Source organism: Balaenoptera acutorostrata, chromosome 1 (assembly GCF_949987535.1).
Source record: "Balaenoptera acutorostrata chromosome 1, mBalAcu1.1, whole genome shotgun sequence".
Classification (NCBI taxonomy): domain Eukaryota; kingdom Metazoa; phylum Chordata; class Mammalia; order Artiodactyla; family Balaenopteridae; genus Balaenoptera; species Balaenoptera acutorostrata.
The window spans coordinates 174713442-174734867 of NC_080064.1; the positions used below are offsets into that span (position 1 = coordinate 174713442).

At 46.3% G+C, this 21426-nt stretch overlaps 1 protein-coding gene across 4 annotated transcripts in view; it reads left to right on the forward strand.

The window, feature by feature from the left end:
• C1H1orf116 (chromosome 1 C1orf116 homolog) overlaps nucleotides 1–20461 on the forward strand; it is a 39241-nt gene extending 18780 nt beyond the window's left edge. The window contains exons 1-4 of one of the 4 annotated variants that reach the window (XM_007171559.2): nucleotides 7630–7828; nucleotides 13161–13346; nucleotides 16085–16262; nucleotides 17649–20461. In XM_007171559.2, the coding sequence (XP_007171621.1) occupies nucleotides 13242–13346; nucleotides 16085–16262; nucleotides 17649–19204 (1839 nt within the window). In that variant the 5' untranslated portion in view covers nucleotides 7630–7828; nucleotides 13161–13241 and the 3' untranslated portion in view covers nucleotides 19205–20461. Of the gene's footprint in view, nucleotides 1–7629; nucleotides 7829–13160; nucleotides 13347–16084; nucleotides 16263–17648 lie in introns of those variants that run through there. The other 3 variants (XM_007171560.2, XM_007171557.2, XM_007171561.2) reach the window with 3 other exon arrangements.
• The last annotated feature ends 965 nt before the right edge of the window (nucleotides 20462–21426 follow it).

The following is a 21426-nucleotide window of genomic DNA, read 5'->3' on the forward strand; positions in this document are numbered from 1 at the left end:
GTTTGCAAATATTTTGTTGAGGATTTCAACATCTATATTCATCAGAGATATTGGCCTGTAACTTTCTTTTTTGTAGTGTCTTTGCCTGGTTTTGGTATCAGGGTAATGGTGGCCTCGTAGAATGAATTTGGGAGTGTTCCATTGTCTTCAATTTTTTGGAATAGTTTGAGAAGGATAGGTATGAGCTCTTCTTTATATGTTTGGTAGAATTCCCCCTCTGAAGCCATCCAGTCCTGGACTTTTGTTTGCTGGGAGTTTTATTGGTTATAAATTCAATTTTACTACTATTAATCACTCTGTTCAAATTGTCTGTTTCTTCTTGATTCAGTCTTGTCAGGTTATATGTTTCTAGAAATTTGTCCATTTCTTTTAGGTTGTTCAATTTGTCAGTATATAACAATTCATAGTATTCTCTTATGATTTTTTTGTATCTCTGTGGTATCAGTTGTTATTTCTCCTCTTTCACTTCTTATTTTATTCGGGTCTTCTCTCTTTTCTTCTTGGTGAGCCTGGCTAGAGGTTTATCAATTTTATCTTTTAAAAAAAACAGCTCTTAGTTTCACTGATTTTTTCTATTGTTTTGGGGGTCTCTATTTTATTTATTTCTTCTCTGATCTTTATTATTTCCTTCCTTATGTTTACTTTGGGCTTTGTTTTTTCTTCTTTTTCTAATTCCTTTAGATGGTAGGTTATTTGTTTATTTGAGATTTTTCTTGTTTCTTGAGGAAGGCTTGTATCACTCTAAACCACCCTTTTAGAACTGATTTTGCTGCATCCCATAGATTTTGGAAAGTTGTGTTTCCATTTTCATTTGTCCTGAAGGATTTTCTGATTCCTCTTTGATATATTCATTGACCCACTGGTTTTTTAAGTAGCATGTTGTTTAGCCTCCACGTGTTTGTGCTTTTCCTATTTTTCTTTCTGTAATTGATTTCTAGTTTTATATATTGTGATCAGAAAAAGAAAATGCTTGATATAATTTCTATTCTCTTAAATTTATTGAGACTTGTTTTGTGGCCTAGAATGTGATGCATCCAGGAGAACTTTCCATGTACACTTGGAAAGAATGTGTATTCTGCTGTTTGTGGATGGAGTGTCCTGTAGATATCTATTAAGACCAACTGGTCTACTGTGTCATTTAAGACCACTGTTGCCTTATTGATTTTCTGTCTGGATGATCTGTCCATTGACTTAAGTGGAGTGTTAAAGTCCCCTACTATTACTGTATTACTGTGAGGTACACTTTTTCCCCACAGCTGATCACTGCCCACACCCTGTTGTGGAGCCACAATGCAGGGCAGGTGGGGCCCACATGGATTCTTCGTGTGTATCAGGGTGTAAGCTGTGGTGGACTGGCCACCATCAGAGTTCTGGGTCTCTTCTGAGGCGCTGCTTGAGCACACGCCAACAATGGCCACCACCACCCCACCCAGATGACACTCTGGGATCCCATTGCCTCTGTATCCCACAGCCAAAATTCTTCTCTGGTCACGGCAGCCCTAGATCCAGTGCCGAGCTACAACATGGAGTAAGTGAGACTGGACCATTTACTTGGCTCAGACTGGGGCACACGCAGAGGTGGTCAGGGGAAACCCAGCAGCCACTAGAGGAGTCTTCAATCCAACCTCTCTGCTCTGCCTTGGGGACAAGCCAGCATGCATGCACTCCTCAAGAGCAAAGTTCAGGCTTCCCTCAGCCCTCTTGTTAGTCCCAGTGGTCCTCTGACCAGCCAAGGGGCTCATCTCCCCTGTGTAGGACCCCAGAAGTGGGGTGCCCAATCTGTGTCTTAAACCACTTACTCCCCAGTGTGGGTCTCTGCCCATGTAATCTCCCTTTTCCTCTGAGTCCCCTTCCAGGAGCACAGGTCCCAACCTGATCACTTTTCTTTCCTTCCTATCTGATTTTGTGTGGATCTTTCTTACAGCCTTGTTTGTACAGAAGTCTTTCTGCGAGTTTCCAGTTAGTTTCCAGTTAGAGAATTGCTCCACATGTACATGTATTTTTGATGTGTTCATGAGGGGAGGTGAGTTCCACATCCTCATACTCAGCCATCTTTTTTTTTTTTTTTTTATAAATTTATTTATTTATTTATCTATTTATTTATTTATGGCTGTGTTGGGTCTTCGTTTCTGTGCGAGGGCTCTCTCCAGTTGTGGCGAGCGGCGGCCACTCTTCATCGCGGTGAGCGGGCCTCTCACCGTCGCGGCCTCTCCCGTTGTGGAGCACAGGCTCCAGACGCACAGGCTCAGCAGTTGTGGCTCACGGGCTCAGTCGCTCCGCGGCACGTGGGATCCTCCCAGACCAGGGCTCGAACCCGTGTCCCCTGCACTGGCAGGCAGACTCTCAACCACTGCGCCACCAGGGAAGCCCTACTCAGCCATCTTGATTGATTCGTGGTGTCAGTCTTCTTGTTGTGTGATCAACAAGAGATGTTAGTGATTTGAAGGAATCCAATGATAAAAAAACAAAAGCAAGAGCAGGAAATTCTGACATGTGGAGTAGAAGGTTAAAGTTTACATTTCTGGGTACCTAGACGCTAGCAGATAGGAGGGAAATGGTTACAGTCTAATCCATCTGTCTGGCTTATAACTGTTACTATAATATAAATTTGTATTCCATGGTCTTGTATACTGCTAACAATGAATAAAATAAATATTAATATATTATACTCATAGTATACTTAATGCAAATTCTATGACAAGTGTTCCAAGAAATAACAAGTTTGAGAAGCAAAATATATTCTTGAATTGGCAATTTCAACAAATGATTTTGTGTAGAGCTATGAGGAGCTTGCTGGGAGATCCAAATATTATCCATTTATGTTCCCTAGTATTTTGCAGTATTGAATATTTGCTATAAGCTACAGTTCTTTGTAAATACTATTAAACTTGATATTTCTTATTTATTAAACAATGTTTCAATACAGATATCCATAATAATAAATAAAGAACATAAAGAATGTTAGAAGCATGTTAAGAAAGATAATTGAAATCAGTCAGCCCATTGCCAGATGCGTTTTAAATTATTGCAATGTAAAGTATCGTCAATTGGGGGCTTTCGTAATAGCTCAGACTCATAGGTATATTCATAACATCAAAAAGTCAAAAACCTCTGAAACAGTCCGGATGAGCCAATGCCTACTACTTTTAAGAGTTATGCACAGTTTAATAGTATGTCAAGGGACAAGATTTGGGGAAAAAACAATAAGCAAAACTGTAGCAGTAGATGGGTTATCTACCGACACTATCTCCAAAAAATGAATTCTTTAGGGCAAGATTGTTAAATAAAGGACTTCAGTTTCCCAAAAGTTTATCATCAGTTTTGACATTAATATATAACTAGTGTAATATAATAGAAGAATTATACATAGAAAAATTTGGTGCCCTTCATGAATTCAAATGTTTCAGGGAGAGAAAGAGGACAATTACATCCTAGTGGGTTAAATCTAGAGACATGTTCATTGTGTTAAGAGATTACAGTGAAGCAGCACCTAACATCCTATTCGAAAAGGTGGTGCTTGGGCTGAACCTTGAAGGAAGGCTAAGACTAAGCCAGGAGAACAGGGTGGGAATGGGTCCAAGCAAAGGGTGCAGCCCAGTAGCATGAAAGCATGACAGTTTCAGAAAAATTAGATGTGACTGTAGTAAAGAGTATGGATGAATATGTGGTGGGGAAATGCACATAAGCCCAGTTAATGAAGGTTTTTTATGTCTTATAGGGACTTTGAATTTCATCCTGAATGCTATGAAAATACCTCAAAGTATTTTAAGGAGAGGAATGACAATTCAGATGTGCCTCTATGAAATGAAAGATGTGAAACAAGGAACTTCTGTAGTTTCTTCCATCTTTAGTGGTCTGTGATCCTACAAATAGTGAAGTCCTGATCAGAGTAGAGAGGACGAAGAGCCGGAGACAGTTATGAAAGTGATCTCACAGGAGTTATGGGAGGATTGCTGTGAAGTATTGAGTCTGGGTGCTGCAATTAGCTGGCAGGGGGAGAGAGGAGAGAGGTCAGAGGTAAGACGGGTTCCATTTTGAACATGTTAAGATTTGGCATTCCTTACAAAACCCACTGATGCTACTAGATGATCTCAGCCCTCCCCTCAGACTTTCATTAACACTGGGAAGAAAAGGACTACTGAATCCTCTAAATTTTTATGGTAGGTGGGCCAACACTGCTCTCAAAAAAGAAAAAAAGGGAGAAAAAAAGCTACTCCCAGCAACTACTTAATGATTAAGTCATTTCAGAACTTCATCCAAATCCACTTAATTACACCCTTTAGTTCCCATCTAATTAGTTTAGGCTTAACACTAATATCAGTTTGGTGAGAACTTGCTGATCTATTTGATCTCTTAATCTGGCCTATCAATTCCACAGTTTATAGCCAAATTATAACCATCCTCATCTGAATCCTTTCCCAACTGTTCTCTCTTTAAAGCAAGTTCTCGCTACTACTTGAAGAATAAAACCTTCCCTCTCCCCAACAGAAGTACATTCAGAGACCCAGCACGGAGTACCATGCCCTATACCATGAACATAGTGGGTACCCAGTGTTTCCTAGGGCTGGTGATAATACATGTTCAAAGTAACTTCATTTTTCCTTTGGAGAGGAAAAGGAGAAGAAAAGCACTGCTAGGATGTGACTGTAATGTGAATGAATAAGTATCATGAATGGTTAGAGTGGAGGTCCACTGTATTTTGCAGAGAGTCCAACTTTATAAGGGGCCCAAAAGAGGAAAGATTGACCAATGACTGTCTGTGGTATATTTTGGTTTTAAGGAGGTGTGTGCGTGTTTGTGTGTAGGGGAAGTGAGTTGCCTCAATGGGGAGGTGGTACTGAGAAAGGAAATAAACTAGTTTCTGACAGTCGAGAAGATGACTGCATCACAACAGCATGCAAGGATGGAGAAGGAGTGAGGACACAGATGAGTCAGGTGAGCTGGACTGTAGATTCCACAGTCAGGTCATCAAATAGGAATTCATATACAAAGAGCAACAACACACACTGCTCCTCAAATGATGACCTACATCAACCAGGGAGCCTTAGTCTCTCAGGTTTCTGACTTTGGAAATCCACTCTTTCCCCTGGTCCAGACCTCCTTCTCAATTCTCTTGGAACCTTAGAGACTTGGTATTTCTTTTTTTTTAAATAAATTTATTTATTTATTTTGGCTGCGTTGGGTCTTCATTGCTATGAGCGGGCTTCCTCTAGTTGCTGAGAGCGGGGCCTACTCTTTGTTGCGGTGTGCGGGCTTCTTGTTGCGGTGGCTTCTCTTGTTGCGGAGCACGGGCTCTAGGCACACGGGCTTCAGCAGTTGTGGCTCGCGGGCCCTAGAGCGCAGGCTCAGTAGTTGTGGCACGCAGGCTTAGTTGCTCCGTGGCATGTGGGATCTTCCTGGACCAGGGCTCGAACCCGTGTCCCCTGCATTGGCAGGCGGATTCTTAACCACTGCGCCACCAGGGAAGTCCTGAGACTCGGTATTTCTCCAAGCCAAAAATAAAGAAAGCAAAGCAGAACGAAGAAAGATTCCAAGGAAAACATTTAAAGATATGGAGAACGAAAAACACCAAATTCAGAATAGTGATTTATTTCAGCTGGGGGTGTATGTCTGTTTTGAGGAGGCAGGAAGGAGTGGGGAGAAAAGTTTGTTAGCAGCTTGAACTGTAATGTTAATGTTCTATTTCTTGAACTGGGTATTAGGTACAGTGGTGTTTTTATGCCAGAATATCTGAAATCTTTCATAATTTTCAAAAAGAGAGGTTAAAAAAAGGAAAGAGTAACAGAAAGATCATTTTGTCTATGTCCCTACTTCTACCTGGGAAAAGACAGGGGTCCTTCCTAATTATTCTACTTTGATTATAAACTGAAAAACTGTTCACAAACAAGACTGTGCCTCCTCTCATCTTTGAGGTTAATGCTCACAAGTCAATTCATTTTTTTAACAAATGTTCAAATCACACACCTATGAAGCTTGATCAACTTCAGTGACTCCATCCATGGGTGTAACTCTAGTTTCATTGAACTGATTTGGAACTTCCTGTTTTATTAATATTATGACATCATACATGTTTGAATGACACATCAGGAAGAGAGGTCATCCTCCTTAAATGTTCAGTCAGCTCAGTTATCTAAATGCCGCTGATAGGGTGCTGAGTTATTCCAGGCTTCCTCAAACCTCCTTTCTTCTCACTAGTCCTGCCCTACCTCTTCTGTACCCAAGCCCCAGGGTCACTGCACTTCTGCAATGATCACATTGCAGAGACCACACAGAGAAAAGATTAAAACCATGTGTCATCTTGTTATAAAAGACATGAATAGCTACAAGACAGAAATGAGACAAGAAAGGATAAATCTAGTTATTAGAATTAGACCTGCACATTATCTGTGTATTTCATGTTTCCTACTTGGGATTTTTCTCCAAAATAGAGGCTGATTGGCATCATACTGATAGATGGCAAGCTTGATGTCATACTGCCTGAGTTGAAATCCCTGCTCTGCCACATCCTAGCTACATGATCTTGAGCAAGTTATTTAACCTCTTTGTAAAATTTGTATATTAATAGTGTCTACATTCTGAAGTTCAGATAAAGAGTAAATGAAATAATGCATGAAAATGCTTAGCACAGCACAATTCCCAGTGCATAGCAAGAGCTTAATAAATGTTGGCAATTACTATGTGCATTGATTTTAAGTTTTCTTTCTGCCTTTTGGTATTGAGGATAACGTATATCCAGGAAAAACCAGCTTCCAAGCAAAAGGCATATCTGGTGAAAGTGGCTTCCATTCCTGGAGAAAGATTTCTTCCTGAAAGCATTGGGTTCTTCCAACTACTCTCTTCTCCCTACTCTCTTCTGGTTGTTTTAACTACGGGTGCCAGAAATCGGCCACTGGAAGGAGACAGGAGTTGCTAAACTGGTTGGTAGCTTCTTTTGTTTTTATTTCTTAATATTCATTGCTACCTTCCACGCACAGCTAAAAGAGACCAGAGACCCAAATGACAGCGTGCATGTTCCCTCCCTCAAGGCTGTCCAGTCACTTTTTCATCAGAACAGGGACCTCTTGGGGGAGAAAATGGTTTTATTTCCCCCAGAAGTAAATGAGGCCAAGAAGGTCGTTGGCAAACTGTAGGGCAACGGTGTCTCAGTGCCAGCATCTCTTGCCTTAGACGCCTTCTTCTGTGGTCCTGAGTGGAGTTGCTAGGATTATGAGCCGCTAGGAAAAAGCTTGAGGATGACAGTGACTCCGAAAAGCTAAAAAAGCGAGTAGCAAAACTGGCCACAAAGGATTTTAACTTGCAGAACTCAGGGGAACACTTCGAGACGAAGCAGGCAGTTATAGATAGAAAATCAAGTTTCAGACAGACACACGGAAAAGCATACTGCCTAGTGGACTGTTTCTTTATAACAAGATTTTTTAAAAAAAATAACATGCCGATTCTCCTTTCGTCCAGTCTCAGCCCAAACCAGTCCCCCTCCTTCGAGCCCTCCTCTATTATTAAAGGCTCTTTATTGGCTCTCAACGAGGAAGGGAGGGCAAGAAACGATTGGCTAAGTGAGAGCAGCACCGCCCTGCGCCGTCCCCTCCCACGCCCTCCCTGGATAAACAGCTGGAATGAGAAGTAGGGAGGGAGGGCTGGGATTGGCTGAGTGTCAGTTGCCAGGGTGGGGTGAGGCAGCGCGGATGAAGATTTTACCTGTCTAGGTAAGTCAGGAAGAGGTCAAAAGAAGAAAACAGTAGGAAGCAGGGGAAGCAGTCTCTATCTCCGTCTCTGCCCTTTGAAATATAAGGGTATTCCTTTCCTCTCTTCAGCCCCCCGCCCAGTGAAGGTGAGTTAATTCCTAACCAACTAACTATTGCTTATTCTGTAGCAAGAGCGGGGTGCTTCATGGGAAGTCAGAGCTACAGAGTTGCGGGAAGCCCTTTATACCCCAGGTGGGGGGCTTTCCTCTCTGTTCCTCAACTCCCTGAGTCCAGTACGGGATCAGAGTGAGTTGGTAGCTTCTTGAGATTGGAGTGTTTTAGTGGAGATCCAGGCTGAGACACATTTTTTGTTTCGTCTGCCTATTTAGGTTGGATGAGCATATTGTGCTGACAACAAGAAAACAGATTTGTTTTAGAAATTTCCATCTCTGAATAATTGAAGTTGCGTTGTGATTTTGGAAGGGAATTGTTAGAGTAGAGGAGGTCAGAATGGAAAATCGCCCGGGGAAGAAAAGTGCTTTGGTTTTCCATTCTAACAGGCAAATTTCTCATGGCTTTATGAACTCAATGTCTATTGTTATTTAAATGAAGGGTGCAGTGTGTGTGTGTGTTCAGTAATGGTAGTGTGATAATGGAACTCTTTGTGGATGGGTGTGTAAGGCGTGAGCTGCGCTAGGTTTTTGTAAGGGTGTGTGAGGTTTGGTTACATTGGGAAAATGCCAGCTCAGGCTACCAGCTCATCTTTGGAAAACCCACGGATACTCTAGTTGCAAAGTCGAGCCTATTTGAGTTCAGCTTCATTAAATTTCTGACTTTGCCTGTTAATAGACACAGGGACTGGCAAACAGGAAGCTACTCAACTGTGCCGGGGCCTCACCTACATTAATATTTCACGGTAGCATGTTGAGTCTAGTAGGGATTCCGAGTGGGGCTCAGGCCAAAGCAGTGTGGCAGAGTCCAGAGAGGAGAACCAGACCAGTGTTGTGGTTTTGCTTTGCCTTCCTTCAGGTGTCCCAGTTGGCAGTCTGTGTGGCCGGATTCTCTGCACAAGGACGCTGGGTGTAGAAGTCAAGTCAGAGTAACAAGTCAGCTCTCCGCCATCCACCTTGTGGGGATTAACACTGTGGTCCCTAACTTCACCCCTTTTCCTCCTGCTTCCAGAAAGAGGGAAGTGGGAAGACCCAATGCCAGGATCCCAGGGCCTGGCACACAAGCCCTGAGTGAATATATTGGGTTTCGTCCTGGCAACTGAAGCTTTAGGCTTTAGCTCAGCCCACACCACAGAACCAGCCTGCCAAGCTCACTGACTGAGGGCTGCCATACACGGCAACCTTGTCAGCATAAAGATAAGCTGCAGTGTCAAGCAGAGTTCTTCTGTGCAGGTGATATTGCCACCCACCCTCTCCCTCAAACCCACTGCTGAAAGAGGCGATTATATCATTGCTTAAACACAAACAGAAACTTGCCCTTGTGCTTGTGGAGAGGGATACACACACAGTGCTACTTTTAGTCTTCTTGGCCTTTTCCTTAGGATGTTCTCCAGCCCAAGGCACATTTTGGGTGGTCAGCAAAAAGCAGAGGCACCTGGTCTAAGAGAAACAGGAAACCTCTTTGACCACTGGCGAGAGAGCTGAGCTCTTGGAGGATATAGGAATGGGCTCACAGGAAGAGGGTGATAAGGGGGCCTTGGGTCTGTTCAGATGGTACAGAGAAGCCAAACAGGAGTGGAGCTGGAGGCCTCTTCCCACCCCACCCCCTCCAGATGCCAGAATTCCACACGCCATTTATTTACTCTCCTCCAAGGCTTGGCTGGTTTCAGGGAGTAGTTAATATTTAATGTGCCTTTGCATGGGTGGCCCCGATATAGGCTGTTCACATTTCTTAACCCATTCCCTCCTCCCCTCAAGCTGCCCAAAGAGGTCAAGGGTTAAAAAATACAGAACTCTCACACTGAGTGTTTTGCATGCTGTTCAGGCTTCTTATCAAGTAGAAATACCTCAGGTTTCAATGGCTGCCCTGAAATAGCCCCCAAGTTTCAAGGTTGTAAAGTTGGTGGAAGGAAATGCAGCAGCCAGGTCAGGTCAGACTGGTGAGGGAAGGAGAGAGTGGTGAGAAGAAGAGAAGACGTCTTTATGCTTCAGACTTTTAGGGTCAGGATACTAGGTGTGGAGATGAGGTGTGAGCACCTTAGAGCTCATTCAACTTTGGTTTCAGGTTCAGGTTAATCTCTGCAGTGATTTTGTTGTGCCTATGACTTGAGCTTCAGTGGCATTTGGTGTCTTTTCAATAAGGACAAAAAGCTGGCCTGGATGCATAAATCTGAATCAGAGAAGAGTGGTCTTAGGGCTTTCAGTGTTTAGTCAGGCATGGCCAATGGCCCTTCTTTAGGTACCCGGCCCTCTTGCCTCTGGACAGCTGCTGTAATGCCCTCTAGAAGGGCTGGGAGCCACAGGCTGCCCCCTAGATGCAGTTATAAATCATTTCCTACTTCCCATAGGAAGGGGAGGTAGAAAGAGCCCCAGCTTTTGCATCTGTCAAATGGAGAAAATGCCATATCCTGCCTAAGGTATCAGGTTATTTTAAAGACCGAATTAACATATCTGAAACCACTTTGTAAGCTATACCCTAGTATGTTTTTTAAAGCAATGCTGTTCATATTGTTTCTATCTCTTCCAGCTGCTTCAGGCCATCCTTTGTTCCAAAGTGAGAATGTGTTAGGCTGCCCTGGGAGCGAGGAGAGGCTAGCATACTACTGTAAAGTCCGAAGTGTGCTTGGAAGAACAAGGGTAGTCATTTTTCTCTGAAAGGGAAAGACAGCATCTGCTCATCCATTCACAGAGAACATTCTATTAATTACAGTGAGTCACTTTTAATAGTTACGGCCCCAGTGTAACAGATAGGAAAACTAGAGCCAAAAAAACAGACCCTTGGATCTACACTGACTTCTTGGAAACAACACCTTTGTCTTAACAAAGTTTTGCATGCCTCATGCCTATTAGGTACTCATAAATGTTAGTGTAACTGAAAGCATTGCCCAAATTCCATTAAGCCATATATTTTCTGGGAAATAAAATATTAAAAAAGAGCTTACATGGGGCTTCCCTGGTGGCACAGTGGTTAAGAATCTGCCTGCCAATGCAGGGGACATGGGTTCGGGCCCTGCCGGGAAGATCCCACATGCCGCAGAGCAGCAAAGCCCGTGAGCCACAACTACTGAGCCCGCGTGCTGCAACTAGTGAAGCCCACACACCTAGAGCCCATGCTCCACAACAAGGGAAGCCACGGCAATGAGAAGCCCGTGCACCACAACGAAGAGTAGCCCCCGCTCACCACAACTAGAGAAAGCCCGTGTGTAGCAATGAAGACCCAATGCACCAAAAAATAAATAAAGTAAATTTATTTAAAAAAATTTTTTTTAAAAAGAGCTTACAGTAATAGGATAGAAGCCAAAAAAGAGACCTTCCAACAGTTCAACTAGTTCTAATGTCTACTGAGTTCTAGTGTCAACTCAGTAGACACTAGAACAAATGACGTTTATTCATCCAGCATTTTTTGAATGCCTTCTGTGTGCCTAGGCTAACAAGAAATGTGTCCTCTTTGTTGTAGTGGTCTCAACCCTTCAGAATGTTAGGAATGAGTTAGAACTTTTGGAACCTAGACAGTCATTAATGGAGAGGCTAGCTGAGGTGACTGAACTTCATCCACATGACGTCTCACGTTTCTGTTTCTTTGGGATTCTGGATAATGGGGAACTAACCTCATGAAGGAATCCCAGGAGTTATCTTACCCCATGTTGATTTATCACTGGGCTTCTTTGGTATCTCTGTCCTCTCTGGTTCTCCCTCTCTCTCCTGAGAGGCTCTGGACCCGCGTGAACTACATGTGTCTTGCCCATAATGGATCTTCCCTCTTCCTTCCCCATTGTCCTGCCCCCTCCCTACCTGCCCTACTTGAAGGTCTCCTCCCAAGCAGGAGGGGAGCTCTGTGAGGCCTTGTGTTTGTCAGCTCTAGGTGGTTGGCGGACTGACTCACCCAGCACAGCCCAAACCTGACTTTGGCACTGGAAGCAATTATTGGCAGAGGCGAAAAAGACAACCTGCCCTGGAATCTAAACCTCGAGCCTCAAGATCTCAAATAAAACCCAGTTTTCCAGAACATTTTACCTAGTATTCAGAAGGTGGGGAAAATGGTAGAAAATAAAGCATGGCGTTGTGGGGAAAATATGGATTCAGAATCAGACAAAGTATACTCTAATTCTAGCTCTTCCCCCAGGTCCCTACTTGATCTTAGAACTGTCTTTTAATCATAATTCTTCTAGAATTTCATTTTAGCATAGGAGAGTCACCTTTGGCCTTTCCAGCTCTGGTGGAGTTTTTCCCACAAACAGGAATATGAAAATCCCTGGGATTTCCTGAAGGGAGATGGCACTACCTTCCTTTGCTATTTCTATTGGCACAATGAACTTGAAACTGTTCTTTCCCTATGAGTTGGAGTTGGGAGAAAGCTACCTAGAACATTGCTCTTGTTCATTTGACACAGATTAGGGAATCTCATTGGGAATAAGTGCAACATCAGGAGGGTGATACACAAGAGGGAAGCTGGGTTTGTGTCAACCACTGGGGTGCCATGCACATCCCCCCCGGACTAGGGGGATGACGGTGGCTGGGGCGGGGGTCGTTGTGATGGTGCTGACGATGTGGCTATGGTAGCAGCTGACAGTTACAGGGCCGTGCACTGCACAAAGTGTTTTACATGGAGTATTTCATTCTATAGTCACGAAAACCCTTTAAGGTAGGTACTATTACGGGCCCTGTTCCTTTTTTTTTAAAAAAAAGCTTTTATTTCCCTTGCTACGGTCTACTTTGATCCGAGATGGATCTTGTCTTTTTCTTATTACAAAAATAGTAGTAGTTACTCATTTATACCTTAAGTGTTTGCTTACTTACTACCAACTAAACTGTGCTAACTGTTCTCATTTAGTCTTACTATTAACCCTGTTTAATGAAGAAAAACAGATTCAAATAGTAATTTGCCTCGTCACAACACTTTAAATGGTGGAACTGGAATTTGAACCCAGATCCAGCTACCTCCAGAACCCAAGCTTTAACCCCTGTAATATGTAGTGTTTATAGTAGTGAAAATGTAGGTTAAGCTCCCTGGTTCAGAGAAAAAAACGTGACCAAGAGAAATGATGGCATCTCTTTTCTGACTAGACTGCTTCTCCACCACCTAAGTCTGACGTTCTGCATGTATGTAAGCCAGCTTATGTGTCCTTACATGTCCAGCTTATGTGTCCCCCTGCAGGCTGGGGGTTTGGGTTTGGGGCATGGCTGAGCATGGCCCCTTCCAGCTCTCTGTTTGCTTGGTGTCCCTGCCGCCATGCTGCTCCAGGGCCTGGGCAGAGCCTCGCTGGAGCCTGGCTCAGCTCACACGTGGCTTTGATTCTTCTCTTTTCAGGCCCGGCCTGGGACATTCTTCGCTTCCCTTCACTTCCCCTCTGAGAACCCCTTTCACCACCCCTGCACCTTGCTTCAGGCGATGCCCGAGAGAGAGCTCTGGCCAGCAGGGCCTGGCTTGGAACCCGTGACCCGCATTGGCAGCTGCGACAGCATGATGAGCACCACCTCCACCCTCTCTGGATCTGTACGTACCCTCTGTCTGCAGCCTGGCCCGCTCTCCACACCCCTGCCCTGCCCTGCCCTACCCACCACCATCCTGGCTCACTGCTCCTTGTCTTTCATCTTCCTCATCAGGGAGTGAATCACACCGGTTGGTATTCTGCCTCTGAGTCACCCCTCGTTCTGCAGAGAATAGGGTGGGACAACCCCAGAGAGTAATAGGACAAATGAGAGTTTTTCCCAGTTTTCATTAGGTTGGGGGGTTTAACTGAGATGAGAGAGTAGGTCAGTGATCTGAGGTTACGGTGGAAGCTAGAATGTAGATCCTTGTAGCACGTGGATTCCTGAAGTCCTCTGCAAAGAACAGCGTTACTTCTGTCTTTTACAAAGATCAAAGAGCACGGAGCAGTTAAGAGCCTGGGTTCTGGAGCCAAACAGATCTGGTTTCTCTACTTACAAGCTCTATGACCTTGGGCAAATTACTGAATTTCTCTAAGCTTCAGTCTCAGTTTTAAGATGGGCATAATATTAATACCAAATTCATAGGGTTCTTGAGGCGAGTAAATGAAATGCATGTAAAGCACTTAGCACGTGCCTCTATGTAGAAAAGAAATAGCCTATCTGTAAGCAAAGACTGAGACTCTTCCAAAGTCACTGTGTTTAACTATTTGTGAGTGACATGTAATAAATTGTAATTTTTCTGGGCATGAATTTAAATCTCAATTCTTATAAGGTTGGTGTGACAGAGTAAATCTGCCCTATGTCCAAATGTAAGCATTCTTTTGTTATGGGTACTCATAACATACATAATAACCCTTGAGAATTTATACTTTATTGTTCTGTATCCTATACGTAGAGGTATTTGATAATTTAAGGATTGTAATGATCTCTACTGAATGTCAAAGATGTTTGATATAGTCGGTGAGTTTTTTTTTTTTTAAAGTTACCTTACTTTTAAATTATTAGCACCTTTAATTATTGTTTATTTATTTATTTTTTTGGCTGTGTTGGGTCTTCGTTTCTGTGCGCGAGGGCTTCCTCTAGTTGCGGCGAGCGGGGGGCCACTCTTCATCGCGGTGCGCGGGCCTCTCACTATCGCGGCCTCTCTTGTTGCGGAGCACAGGCTCCAGACGTGCAGGCTCAGTAGTTGTGGCTCACGGGCCCAGGTGCCCGGCAGCATGTGGGATCTTCCCAGACCAGGGCTCGAACCCATGTCCCCTGCATTAGCAGGCAGATTCTCAACCACTGCGCCACCAGGGAAGCCCAGTCGGTGAGTTTTGATATGTAAAAATGAAGTAGAAAAAGCAGCACACAACACACAAAAAACCTAAAGTGCAGACAATATGTAGATAATTTCTTTTTAACCCTAGATGATGGGGCCGCACAGACCGCTTTCAGTTTCTGTTAAGCAGAGGCCAACATGAGTAGTTACATACCATTGGACACAGAATGTGACAGGAATTAAAGGTTTTCAAAGTGAATCATCCACAAAGGAGAAATTCAGAGTTGGAGTTTTGGAAGACTATTTTAGTAGGAAGAGGGCAGTAGAGAAGATTTTGTTTAGGGAACCTCTGGGGTCTGCATCGAGGCTTCCAAGGGCTGTATTCGGGACTTCTCTTTACAATGTAAGCGTCCCTCAATCAACTGACAGATGATTCTTTAAGGAGCCTGGGGAATTGGGGAAGTTATTCCAACAACCATCTCCCCTCCCCCTAAGATATTTTTAGGGCTTTCTCAAAATCTTTCCTGGCCATCTGAGTGGGTCTGGAAAATATATAACTCTGAAGTATCTCAAATATTAGGAAGAGGGGTAGAGACGGCAGGAAGGGACTCAGGCCAAATTTCCTATATTCCCATCTGCCCTTTTGGTCCTCCCTTCAACCTTCAACTTTGGAGAGTGATTATTCCATGGATCTTCCTGGCCTTGTAGAACATAGGCAGTAACCATCCGAAATGGCTTCACCTGTTCTCCCAAACACTCCTATGTGCTTTCTCGTAATGAAAATTATTTATTTTAATTTCTACTTAATATTTAATACTAAGTTGCTTTCCCCTCACCCCATACCAGTTTCTCCACCTTCCTCCCTTAAGTTAATATTTGCTTAAGAAATGCACACTTTTTTGAATGTTAGCCAGAGCCAAATGCTATCAAGAAAGTAAATACACGAGGGAAAAAAAAATACTGTATGGAAAGTCAAAGTCAAAGTCAAGTATAAATTATTTAGTAAATTTATCTGTGACTAGTCATGCCACTGTTCCCATTGGCCTGGCAGCGAGTAGTTGGCTGTCTTTCCTGTTTGTCCTCATACTGTCCTTGACATGCCAGATCAAGAATGCAGAAGTACTTTGAAAAGTTAAAAGCAATACCATTCAAGTTTAAGGTCAAATCATTATGTTGCCCATACAGTTTAGAACAACATTGGAGACATGCGAAATGAGATACTTGATATAGGTCACACAGAGGAAGTGGAATTAGAACCTGGGTCTGCTTCTGATCTTTGCCCCTAAGCATTCCACCCAGGAGTGAACAAAAGAAAGGTCATTTGCCATCTGCCCGCCCAGCTGGGTGCTAGTGGGACAGCAGCCCGACAGTCTCTGCCCTCCTTGGTGCCTGCAGTTTCAGGAAGCAGCTCCAGCAGGTCTACAGAGTGGCATGATGGACAGGTTTCCAGCTCTTCAGCAGTCCTTCCCAATGCAGGGTGGTTCTCGGGCCCCGCCAGTTTCTGTGGCGCTACCTCTCACAGCGCCCTCTCTTCACTCTAGAGTGACAGCAACTACGACTTCCTGTCCGCTGAAGAGAAGGAGTGTCTGCTCTTCTTAGAGGAAACCATTGGCTCATTGGACACCGAGGCTGACAGTGGACTGTCCACTGACAAGTCTGGGCAAGCCACAACTCCCCGAGGTCCCCGAACACTGCCCACGACCCAGCCTGCCGCCCAGGGTAAGAGAGAGTGTCTAAAAAAATCAAAAAAGGGGACTTCCCTGGAGGTCCAGCGGTTAAGGCTCTGTGCTTCCACTGCAGGGGGCACGGGTTCGATCCCAGGTCGGGGAACTAAGATCCCGCCTGCATGCTGGGAGGCCAAAAAAACACAAAAAATAAAAACCCCAAAAAAGCAGTACATCCTCTGGCCACTCTCCATCTTGTCTGCCCTCTGCTCTAAGGGTCACGGGCAGAAGAAGGAGCAAATGTTCTCCTCTCCATTCTCGTGGCTGGAATAAAGCCTTGTCCCTGCAGGGAAGGGGAGGGATTGCCGACAAGCCAGCCTTCTACGTCTTTCTATGAAGTATCAGAGGCCTGGGAGGGAAAGGGGTTTGACCAGCACCCATCCTCTTATGGAGAAATTCTAAAGCAATATGACCACAGAGGTGGGGGAGAGATTCAGGGAGGGGTGGGTGGTTGACTCTGGAAAAGCTAAGTCAGTCTGTGGAGCTAATCTGGGTGACCCAGAGGATGAGGCTGCAGGAGATAAGAAGAGGGAAGGGCTCCCTTAACTTCAGTGGGTGATGTCTCAAGGGCCTTGTGAGAGAGTGTGGAGTGGCGTTGAGGCTCAGTAGACGGGGAACAAGACGGCACGTAAGTGTGGCCATGAGTGCGGGGCCATATGTTCCAGGGTGAGGGGGGCATTTTACTCCTGAAGACGGTCCCATTGCTATCAGGACTGTGATCACTGATTCGTTCGTTTAGCAAATATTGATTGACAATGTGTTAGACCCTCCCTGAGATAGAAGAGGAAGTGGGGACATGGGGCTTCCCCTGCTGCCTGGTGCTGATTTCCTGGTCCAGTGGGCCTGATACATGTGCTTACTCGCTGGAAGAAAAGAGCCCCTGTCACTCTGTGGTGCGGGGACAGCTGTGGCCATTACAGAATCACCCAGGTGCTTATAGAAAGTGAAGGCAGAAGAAGGCAGAAGCCTGGTCAGGCAAGAGCAAATCACCGTTGACAATGTTCATGCTCAATGCTCCCACTGGACTCAGTTACCTGAGAGCCCCAGGAGAGCTAGAGGGACTGTCCTGAACCCCAACCAACCCTGCATCTGTAGAGGGTTAGGAAGAGCCTGAGTCAGGAACATGGAGCTTGTCTGGGGCTGCCCTTTCCCCAGTCATCAGGAAACATTAATCCTTGGTTGGAGGGAAACTGCTAGTACCGATCTGTTAGTCTAAATGACATCCAAACAAGAGTGCTGCCCTTTAAGAGCAAAGAAACAACAAAAAACAAAACCCATCCATTGCTAACTAGAGATCAGAGTTTGGGAAGTGTTTTCTTTCCCCCGGCAGCAGGGTTCTCACCACGCACTCTTCTTTGCCTGTTTCTCCCGACCCTCACAGGACATCCGAAAGAAACTGTTCAGCAAGGAACAGAGCCAAAAAGAGTGACTCCATTCAGCTTGTCGCATCTGCCCGAGCCTCAAAGCCTGGGCCTCAGGTCTGGCTCCTACAGCCTCCCCAGAAATATCCACATCGGCAGAGACCAGATCCTCAGAAAAAGCACCACACAGACTAACAGCCACATCCCGGGGGCATCTGAGGGGCTTGTCCCGGGGCCTGAGAAAGAGCAGGTCAGCCAGAGCAGTGAGCCCCACCAGGCACCGACGGGCCCCCGGGACGCGGCCCTTGATCTGGACAGGGCCTTCATCCCCCCACCAGAGGCCTTCCGGGACACCCAGCCAGAGCAGCGTGGGCAACACGGCCTGCCCAGCCAGCCAGGGGAGCTGAGTCACGGGCCCCAGCTCCACACATCACTCAGCCTCCAGCAAAAAAGGGAGACCACTTCGGAGGCCATGTCCCAAAAAGCCAGTGAGGAAGGCTCAACCGGGGAACCTGGACAAGCTCGGCCTCCTCCAGCTGTGTCCTCGCAGAATGCAAAAGCTGAAGATGTTCCTGGCCCATCAGGAGGGGATCCAAATGCCCGGCCGGCTCCCGTCACAGCCCCTAAGACACGGAAGCTGCCACCAAATATTGTTCTGAAGAGCAGCCGAGGTGGTTTCCACAGTGATCCCCAGAACCGGCTGTCTTGCCACTCGGAGGCTGGCCCTGGAGACTCGGGCCCCGCCTCGTCGTCACTGCAGGAGCAGAGGAGAGCACGCAGGGAAGCGCTGGAGAAGCTGGGGCTGCCCCAGGACCAAGACGAGGCGGGCGCCCACTTAAGCAGGCCCTCCATCAGGCTCAGGGAGACTCGCACTCAGGCCCCCTCCCCGGCCCCGGCCCCGGCTCCGCCTCAGCCTGTGGTTCCAGCTCAGGTCTCAGCAGCGACAGCAAAGGCTCCAGCACCTGCACCAATGCGGGGACCTTCTCCAGTGAAAGCTCCGGGTCCGGCTCCAGCTCAGCCGTCTTCTCCAGGCAAGGTTTTGGTTCCCGCCCAGGAACCCACTCCAGGCAAAGCTCCAGCTGCCAAATCCATGCCAATTCCTATCCCTAAGGCCCCACAAGCAAATAGTCTCCTGACTCAGCCAAAGCCAGACTCTGGGCTGACTCTCCAGGAGAGCAGCATCGCTGGCCTGAGACAGATGAACTTCAAGTCCAACACGCTGGAGCGTTCAGGCGTGGGGCTGAGCAGCTACCTCTCAGCGGAGAAGGATCGCAGCCCCAAAACCAGCACCTCTCTGGGAAAAAGCTCCTTCTTGGACAAGATCTCACCCAACGTCTTGCGTAACTCCCGGCCGCGCCCGGCCTCCTTGGGCACCAGGAAGGACTTCGAGGGGATCCAGGTGGGCAAGTTGGCTGACCTGGAGCAGGAGCAGGGCTCCAAGCACCTGTCTTACCAAGGACAGAGCCGTGACAAGCTGCCTCGACCCCCCTGTGTCAGTGTCAAGATCTCCCCAAAAGGCGTGTCTGCTGAACACAGAAGGGAGGCTCTCAAGAAGCTGGGCCTGTTGAAGAAGTAGGCGCTGGCCGCCAGCACCGCCACACAACCCCTCCCGCGCCCCGTCATTCGAGAAGAGACCCAGGGCTCCACTTAGTCTTCCCCACCTCACAAGTCAGGGGCCGGGCAGGGGTCTGCTTCTCTGCAGTGTCCTCTTCTCTCTGAGGGAGAGATTGGAGCACACATTTATATTCAGAGTGGCTGTACCAATGAGTGCCTGCGTGAACCGTCCTGAAGATGATTCCCACAGGAGGGTGTGTGTGTGCGCTATAGGCTGCGTCTATCACTGAAGCTATTTATATGACACAGAGTCATTGCTCAGAATTCCTCACTTGTTGGAAATTTTCTTACATCAGGTAGAGTTCAGCCAAGCCAGAACTGAGTGCAGAGGGGTGGCTAAGCCTGAGAAAAAAAAGTCAAATGGGACAATGGATGTACCCGTGACACTTGGCAAATGCAGGGTCACATGAAATGTGGGTCTCCCAGAACCCCTGCAGCGGGTGGAGACTGGCACAGACCTTGCTGGCTTCCCCTCTCACTTCTGGCCTCCTGGATAAGGGCCTGCGGCCAAGAGGAGTTGGTTTGTTATCTCATCATCTGCTGCCTTCTCACTGTCCCTAGTCCCAAGGATCAGACACATCCCTGTCACTAAAAACTCTTGGTTGACTCATACCAGGAGAGCTCTTGCTGGCCTGAGAAGTCGGGATGAGTGCCCACACAGCACACCTGCACTGGGGAGGGCCTTGTCCGTGGGCTTGTTAAATTCAGTAATAAACTACGGTGGTCCCTGACTCTGATGCACCTCTCCTTCCTGCTCCGGATCTCAGTCTGCACAGTGACCCCAGGGCTGGGCCAACAGTGAGATGGGAGCCCAAGCCCAGAGGCTTTGTAAATACCAAAGGACTCTTACAGGCCTTTGTCTACACGACTGCAAGTTGTTTTTTGATTTCCTCAATTCCTATGGAAAATCAACACAGTGCATTCTCTGCTAATTATTCATAGAATATCAGAGCTGGGAGGGGCCTTAGAGACACCCTAGTTCAACCCTGTTGGGGAAGGGAAGTGACTCATCGTGGTCACTCTGCTGTTTAGTAACAGATCTGAGATCAGAGCCGGAGCTCCTGATGCCGCTCCCATGCTGCATGCCCCTTCCCTCCAGCAGTGCCTTTGTCCCTCCACTCAGCACCCTAAGGAGTCACCAGCAAAGGTCCAAGCTTAAAGCTCTTCAAGATCTAAAGTGTCTTCTGAAACATCAGAGATTAAACGTTGTTCAGGATCATATTTAGTGTTGTGGGTTTTTACTTAGTTTGGGAAAGTAGCAATATAATAACTCATTTTTAATCCCAAATTCCCTGACCAAGTTGTGCAACTTGAGAACATGCTGGAAGAGCGTACTGTGGGTAGGTGGTGTGGGCTTGTGAATGCATGCTTGGAGATCAGACATGGCTGGACGTGACCCCTGCTTCCCCTTAAGAAATGAATGTTATTCAGAGATGTGACCTGGTTGGAGTCCAAGGTGCCCAGATGTGAGGGGCAGATAAAGGGAACCGGGTTGAAAAAGTGCCCTTTAGGTCTGCTGAGTGTTTCTGGGCTGTGTCCTTAGGGACCCAGCACATCAAGGCTCAGTATCTCTGCAAGTGGAGAGGAGGTTAAGGTAAGGACAACAAATGGCTGCGCCCTGCTATGGCATGTGGGCTGTGGTTGTGACAGTTTCTGTGTACACTCTCACACACACACCCAAAAGCTGGTGCCTTGTTCCTGGCCCTGGGTGAGGACCTGGCCTGTCACAGCCAATAGGGTCACCCATGACTGTCTGAGCGACATCTTATCACAGACACCCCCCAGAGAGAGAAGACCCCCCCTCCTGCAATACTGGTCCGACATGCTGTATTTGGTTGAACTGCTTCCCAAGACACAACCTAAAGAATGCTCACTTTATTACTTATTAATTTCCCTGATAAATAGGGAAACTTGGGGCCAGCTATAAAGTAAGACTTGGTAGGAATCTGGGGCCGTGGCATTAACACAAGCCTCACTAACACAGGTTGGTCAGGGGCACATTCTGTGAAATCCCACTCCCTGGTGAAGGCAATTTCTCTCTCAGACAAAGCAGAGTTACACACAGCCTGCCTTCCTGCTCTCTATTCTCATCCTGCCTGCTTCCCCAAGTCACCCAATTTGAGATACTCTGTCCCCTTGTTATTTAAAGATACCATGCTTCCCCATGTCCTTGGCCTTCAAAGA